General features: G+C 43.0%; 1 protein-coding gene across 3 annotated transcripts in view; it reads left to right on the forward strand.

Annotated features, from left to right (window-relative positions):
- Positions 1–7471, forward strand: part of dna2 (DNA replication helicase/nuclease 2) — a 126896-nt gene extending 119425 nt beyond the window's left edge. For 2 of the 3 annotated variants that reach the window (XM_043712247.1, XM_043712250.1), the window contains exons 21-22: positions 4393–4539; positions 6038–7471. In XM_043712247.1, the coding sequence (XP_043568182.1) occupies positions 4393–4539; positions 6038–6103 (213 nt within the window). In that variant the 3' untranslated portion in view covers positions 6104–7471. The remainder of the gene's footprint in view (positions 1–4392; positions 4540–6037) is intronic. The other variant, XM_043712248.1, reaches the window with a different exon arrangement.
- The last annotated feature ends 433 nt before the right edge of the window (positions 7472–7904 follow it).

The following is a 7904-nucleotide window of genomic DNA, read 5'->3' on the forward strand; positions in this document are numbered from 1 at the left end:
GTCCCTCCTCCCTACCTTTTATCTTAGCCTGCTTGGCACACCCTCTTCATTCCTGAAGAAGGGCTTATGCCCGAAACGTCGATTCTCCTGTTCCTTCGATGCTGCCTGACCTGCTGCGCTTTTCCAGCAACACATTTTCAGCTCTGATCTCCAGCATCTGCAGTCCTCACTTTCTCCTTGAAGTCCATATACACCACATCCAGTGCTTGACCTTCGTCGACCTGTCTTGACACCACCTCAAAGATTTGTGAAGCATGACCTACCCCTCTCAAAGCCATGCTGACTGCCTTTAATCATACTATGCTTTGCCAAATATTCATAAATCCTATCCCTCAGAATTCTTTCCAAAACTTTGCTGACCACAGATGTAAGACTGACTGGTCTGTAATTACCAGGGATTTTCCTATTACCCCTCTTGAAAGGAGGAACAACATTCACCTCTTTCCAATCCTCCGGTACAACTACCGTAGAGAGTGAGGAGGGAAATATCCTTGCCAGTGGCTTAGCAACCTCCTTTCTTGCTTCCCGCAGCAGCCTAGGATAAATCTGGTCTGGCCTTGGGGACTTATCAACCTTAATGTTTTTCAAAGTTTTCAACACATCAAATTCATCAATCTTGATCTGGTCAGGACTGTATCCCAGCTCCTCAAAGTTTTCATTCACAACAAGGTCCCTTTCCTTGGTAAAAACCAAAGCAAAAAACTCATTTAGGGCTTCTCCTATCTGCTCAGACTCCATGCACAAGTTCCCTCCGCTATCCCTGATCGGCCCTACCTTCTCCATGATCATTCTCTTATTCCTCATGTATGAGTAAAATGCCTTTGGGTTCTCCCTAATCCTTTTTGCCAAGCCTTTTTTGTGCCCCTTCAGTCCATTTCTGAGCTCCTTTCTAGCAAGCCTGTTATCTTCTAAAGCTGTGCTAGATCCTTGCTTTCTCCACCTTCCTTAAGCTGCCTTCTTCCTTTTGACGAGAAGCTCCTCTGTTCTCGTCATCGAAGGTTCTTTAATCTTATCCTTTTTACCTGCCTCAGAGGAACAAATTTGTGCATCACTCGCAACAACTGCTTAAATAGTCTCCACATGTCTACTGTGCCCTTTCTGTGAAACAATTGCTCCCAGTGTGCTTCCCAACTCCTGTCTGATAGCATCATAATTTCCTTTTCCCCAATTAAATATCTTCCCTTGGTAACTGCTCCTTTCACTCTCCAAGGCTATGCTAAATGTGAGGCAGTTGTGACCTGTCCTGGCTTGTTGCCGAGCACCAAATCCAAAATGGCCTCTCCCCTCTTCGGCCTGTCTACATACTGAGTAAGGAAACCCTCCTGAACACACCTGACAATGGCTCCATCCAAACCATCTGCACTTCAGAGGTTCCAGTCGATTTTGGGAAAGTTGAAATCACCCATAACAACAACCCTGCTACTTCTGCATTTTTTCCAGAATCTGCCCGCCTATGAGTTCTTCAATCTCTCTCCTGCTATTAGGTGGTCTATAGTAAACCCCCAATGCTGTGGCTGTTCCCTTGCTGTTCCTAACTTCCACCCATACAAACCTTCCTCAACAACCTTCATTTCTGTAGCTGTGATGCACTCTCTGATTAGCAATGCTGTACCCCCTCCTCTTTTTCCACCCTCCCTGTTCTTTTTAAACGTTCTAAACCCTGGAACATCAAGACTGTGAGACCCACGTCTCGGTTATGGCCACAACATCATAGCACCAAGTACTGATCCATGCTCTAAGTTTGTCACTCTTATTTTGGACATTCCTTGCATTAAAGCAGACACACTTTAACCGATCCCTTTGTTTCAACGCGTGAGAAACCTTCCTGATAGATTCAGTACATCCTGTCACTGCCCCATCTGCAACTGTCCCCGTCTCAGACATGTGGTTCTGATTCCCACCCCCCTGCCAAACAAGCCTAAACCCTCCCGACTCACACGAGCAAATCTCCCACCCGGGATGTTTGTACCCCTACAGTTCAGGTGCAACCCGTCCTTCATGTACAGATCCCACCTTCCCCAGAAGGTATCCCAATGGTCCAGGGTATCTGAAGCCCTCCCTCCCATACCAGCCTCGCAGCCACGTGTGAAGCTGCACTCACTGCCTGTTCCTCATCTCACTATCTCATGGCACTGGTAGCAAACCTGAGATCACTACTCTACACGTCCTGCTCTTCAGCTTCCAACCTAACTCTCTGTAGTCACTTTTCAGATCCTCAATACCTTTCCTCGCTATATCATTGGTGCCAATATGTACCACGATTTCTGGCTGCTCACCCTCCCCCTTCAGAATCTTGTAAACCTGATCAGTGACATCCCAGACCCTGGCACCGGGGAGGCAACATACCTTCCAGGAGTCCCATTTCTGACCACACAATCTCCTGTCAATCCATCTAACTATTGAATCCCCTACCACTAGTGCTTTTCTATTTTCCCCCCTTCCCTTCTGAACCTCAGTGCTAGAGACCTGACAACTGTGGCTTTCCCCTGGTAGGCTGTCCCACCAGCAGTATCCAAAATGGTATACTTATTGCTGAGGGGAACGGCCACAGGGGATCCCTGCTCTGACAGTCGGTTCCCTTTCTTCCCCCTGACAGTAACCCAGCTGTCCTTATCCTGTGTCTGGGGAGTGACCACCTCCCTGTACAGCCTCTCAATTTCCCCCTCAGCCTCCTGGATGATCCGTAGTTCATCCAGCTCCAGTTCCCTAACTTGGTTTTCGAGGAGCTGGAGTTGGGTGTATTTCGCACTGATGTAGTCGGCAGAGACATGTGAAGTGTCTCTCATCTGCCACATTCTGCAGGAGGAACATGCAACTGCCCTAACATCCATATCCCGCTACGCTGAAAGCCCGCACAGGACTAAACAAAGGAAGGGAAAGAAAAAAAAACCTGAAAACTTACCTAGTTTACAGACTCTTAGTAAGGTTAGAGGAGGTGGGTGGGCGGGTGGCCCTACAGTGTAGGGACTTGGGTTTAGAGCTCACCCACTTAAAAACTTCCCAGCAGTCCTTTGCTCCTCCCTCGTATCGCTCGGCAAAATGTTGATAGGGTTGTTTAGAAGACAAAAACAGTATGTTAGCTTTTATTAGTAGTGAAATTGAGTTTTGGAATCATGAGGTCATGTTGCAGCTGTACAAAACTCTGGTGCGGCCACGCTTGGAGTATTATGTGCAGTTCTGGTCACTGCATTATCGGAAGAAGGTGGAAGCTTTGGAAAAGGTTCAGAGGAGATTTACTAGGATGTTGCCTGGTGAGGAGGGAAGGTCTTATGAGGAAAGGCTCAGTGACTTGAGGCTGTTTTTGTTAGAAGGTTGAGAGGTGACTTAATTGAGACATAGAGGATTGGAGGGTTAAATTGGGTGGACAGTGAGTCTTTTTCCGAGGATGATGATGGATAGCCATGAGGGGGCACAGTTTCAAACTGAGGGCTGATAGATATAGGACAGATGTCAGGGTAGTTTCCTTACACAGAGTAGTAGGGGTGTGGATCGCACTTCCTGCAACAGTTGTAAACGCGCCAATTTCACAGGTATTTAAATGGTCAGTGGATAGGCATATGGACAAGAATGGAATAGTGTAGGTTAGATGGGCTTCAGATTGGTTTCACAGGGCAGCGCAACATCAAGGGCCGAAGAACCTGTACTGCAGTGTTATGATCTATGTTCTAATCAGAACATCCATCCTCCAATAACAGCATGGTGGCTCAGTTATTAGCACTGCTGTTTCTCAGTTTCTCAGGGACCCAGGTTTGATTCCACCCTTGGGCGACTGTGCAAACTCCACACACATTCTCCCCATGTCTGCGTGGGTTTCCTCTGGGTGCTCTGGTTTCTTCCCACAGATGTGCAGTTTAGGTGGGTTGGCCATGCTAAGGGTGCACAGTGGGTAGGGTGGTTCTGGTTGGGATGCTGTTCAGACGGTCAGTGTGGACTTGATGGGCCAAATGGCCTGCTTCCACACTGTAGAGATTCTATGTTTTAAAAGAGAATATTCCAGGAGTGGTCTCACCAAGGCCCTGTACATTTGCAACAAGACATATTTGGTTCTCTATTCAAAACTGAGCAGTGTTAGCTGCTGGATGGAATTAAGGGTTGCACTTAAAAAAAAAACTCATTTTCATTGCCCTATCAAACTGATGTAACATTTCATTTTTGCAACCAGGGCTAGAATTTGAAAGTGCTCAGGGCATATAACCCAACAGAAGGTGATGCATGATCAGCAGAAGAGTGGAATGTATGTGGCTTTGGATTTCTTTACAAATTTGAACAAGATAATTCAAATATATAGTTGGGAATGAAACACAAACCCTGAAATTGCTTGACTTGCGAGCATCTCTGTGGTATCGCTACATCAAAACATGATAATAACTGCACTGGATTTTCTTTTGACAGCTTGGAGAGTTACTGAAGGACTGGCGAAGACTCAATGTAGCACTGACTCGCCCCAAGCACAAATTGATAATGGTGGGCTGTATATCGACACTGTGCCAATATGCTCCTTTTCAAAAATTACTTGATGACTTGAAGACTGAACAAATGATATCCTTTACAAGTGGTAATACATTTATCGAATAAAGGGTATATAAAGTCACAGATGAAGCAGTAGGAACTGAACTGAGGTATAACTCATGCTAATGAGATGGAATCACCTATTTCTGACAGTAAGAATGTCTGTGTAATCCCGTGTGCAGTTTAATTCCCTAGCTCATGGGGTCCTTAAACATTAATCAGCAATTTCAACCAGATAAGAAATAGAAAATAAAACAAATTTCTGGAGAAACTTAGCATGTTAGGCATAGTCAAAAGACTGGACGTGAAATGTTAACTTTGTTTTCTGACCACAGATGCTGCCAGACCTGCTGAGTTTCTTCAATTTGTATTTGTTTTTGTTTCAGATCCTTAGTATCCACAGTGCTTTATTAAAATAATACAATTTATTGGTACGTGAAATAAAATGCTATGTCTGTGTCATGGGAGGTGCAGATATCTCCTAGATATCTGTTTGTGTCTTTCTCTGCTCCAGTGGAAACAACTCCTGTTTCTCTCTATCTAGCTATCCTTTAATCTTTGCTGTTGTCCTGGTGAATCTGCACTACATTGTGTATCATTTTAGTACATTTTCTGTGTTACAGCATTTAAAACTGTACTGTCCTCGAACTGGTCAAACCATTGACTTGTACAGACCTTTTGTTCTTTGTCCCATTCATACATTATAAAATGTTGGTGGCTTTTAGGAGCTCATTTTCATTTTCATGGAGTTGTGTAACTGGACCCATAACTTACACTTTGTTTCTCCAATATTTTCTGCATCTTCCTATACTTTGTTTTTCCTTTCCGAATGTACCAGTCCTCACCTGTGTTATATTGGAGTTGCCACATGCCTGCATTGTCTGGGACAGATGAGACTAGACATTGATCTGTCCCAGGGATGGGCGTAAGTATTGGGCTGTGCTGTGCATGGGTTTGAGAGTAACAGCCTTTCCCCTTCCCCAAACAAGTCTGAGTATGGTAGTTCTTAATGTGAAATGTTGACTGAGGTTACTTTTTGCAGAGTTCCCACGTTTTCGTTCAATAAGAAATTCCTGACATAAATTACAACCCCAAACCTCCATCTTACTGACAATGCTCTGGACTGATAGTGCCTCCTTGATGAATTGTTGATGCATGTGTATAAAATTGTGCAGACAAGCCTGGGCACCCTTCCAGCTATTGACTATCTTCATGCACAAGTAACCTTAGTCATTGTTGGTTACTGATTTCACCTCGTTAAAAACAGAACTGCAGATGCTATAAATCAGAAACAGAAGTTGCTGGGAAACCTCAGGGCTGGCAGCATCTGTGAAGAAACTGCTTTTCTACAGTTCTGGCGAAGGGTCACCCCCGTACCCAAAACGTTAACTCTGATTTCTCTTCACAAATGCTGCCTGGCCTGCTGAGGTTTTCCAGCAACTTCTGGTTTTGATTTCATCTCCTAGCTAGGTGATTCTGTCTACTTGAATCTCTGTACAACACAGAACTTTTCCTTAACTAGCTTCACATCATTGACCTACCTGCTGCAGCACATACTGTCATTGTTTCAAAGTGTGTGCATCTGTCTTCCTGAAAAATATGAATGTCGGGAGAACTGCTGTTTAGTGTTACATATCTATGATAGGAATATACTTGCATCTCAACTGAACCTCTACCTACCTCCTGGATAAGCACTGCTACTGTAGTCTGACCTATGCCTGTCATTCAGGTGGATCTACTTGTCTCTAAAAATGAGCCAAAACTAATTAATCAGAAATTCTCTCATTGTTTAGTTAGTTGTGAATAGATTTGAATTCCTTCAACTTGACTGGAATAGTAAAAACTGAAATCACTACCAGGTACGCAATTTAAAATTAAGTGGACACAAGCTGAAAATGTTGCACCAACAAGCATCCCACTACCCAAACGGAATTGTAACACTGAAACACCCAAATTGTATTAATGTATGTACTGCATCACATCATATTTGTGTAATACCCAATCTGTATATTGTTGGAACATGGCAACATTTCTTAAACCATGCAATAATACATAATAACATGCCCTTCAGTCCCATAAGAACACTGAAAGATCTGAAATGTTTCTGACATCCTTTTGGCTACTGCCAAGATGAGGAGGGATCTTGGTTGTTAACTCCAAAGCTTAAAGGAGATTGTAAAGTGAGTGTAGATATATGTCAGTGTAGGTTAGTCAATATATATCCAAACTGAACATCTATTTACCTTTTTGTGGCTTTAATGTGCACAACTTAACCATCTTGTTTCTCATTTATTACAGTGCCTCTGTGTCTAGTGGGCATACAAGGTGAATTAGATCCTTACCATATAATGGGGTTGGGTGCAGGGATGGAGTAGGAATGGAGAGCTGTATGTTCACTGCAGTGTAGAAGATTCTGTGGTACACCAGAATGGGTAGTCCTGTGTTTAGTGTTACATATCTATGATAGGAATATACTTGCATCTCAACTGAACCTCTACCTACCTCCTGGATAAGCACTGCTACTGTAGTCTGACCTATGCCTGTCATTCAGGTGGATCTACTTGTCTCTAAAAATGAGCCAAAACTAATTAATCAGAAATTCTCTCATTGTTTAGTTAGTTGTGAATAGATTTGAATTCCTTCAACTTGACTGGAATAGTAAAAACTGAAATCACTACCAGGTACGCAATTTAAAATTAAGTGGACACAAGCTGAAAATGTTGCACCAACAAGCATCCCACTACCCAAACGGAATTGTAACACTGAAACACCCAAAGCACTTTTGGTCTGATCGAATGCTATTTCTCATACCTTGGGCTACTGCTTATATCATTTAAGATTGTTGAGATTTCCTAGATCAGTTCAGAATTGATTACGATTTGTGGAATTCCCAGCTTCTGAACCTGATGTATACCTATTTTAATACATAATTGTAGCTGCACAATTTCAATAAAGTTTATAAAAATTAACCAAAACTGACATTTTCATTTTTACATTGAAACACCCTGATTTTGTTTTGTGACTGAAAAGGGGAACCTTTAGTTTCTTAGTTTTTCGGTAGCAGTTGTTGCTGGGTCTGTTACTGTTGTATATCTCTCCTTGCTACATGGAGTACTCTTGATGTTTTTCCACCTGGGCTGGAGTTGTGCGACCATCTGTTTTCTGAATTTGCCTTTTCTCAAGGTTTTGTTTATGGCTGTTATTATATTGGAACAGTTAATTAGTAATAGTTACTGAATCTATTATTCTATTAAGTTTTCCAAAAGCATTACACTCGCACCCTCAGCCACTTATTCGGATATCACAATAATAGAGTAAACCTCCAGTATTTCATGTATACAATTTTTGCCAGTTTGTCAAGTGCTGGTTTGCTGTACACAGAAGTCACTCTGTTA

The sequence above is a fragment of the Chiloscyllium plagiosum genome, chromosome 22, assembly GCF_004010195.1.
Source record: "Chiloscyllium plagiosum isolate BGI_BamShark_2017 chromosome 22, ASM401019v2, whole genome shotgun sequence".
Lineage (NCBI taxonomy): Eukaryota > Metazoa > Chordata > Chondrichthyes > Orectolobiformes > Hemiscylliidae > Chiloscyllium > Chiloscyllium plagiosum.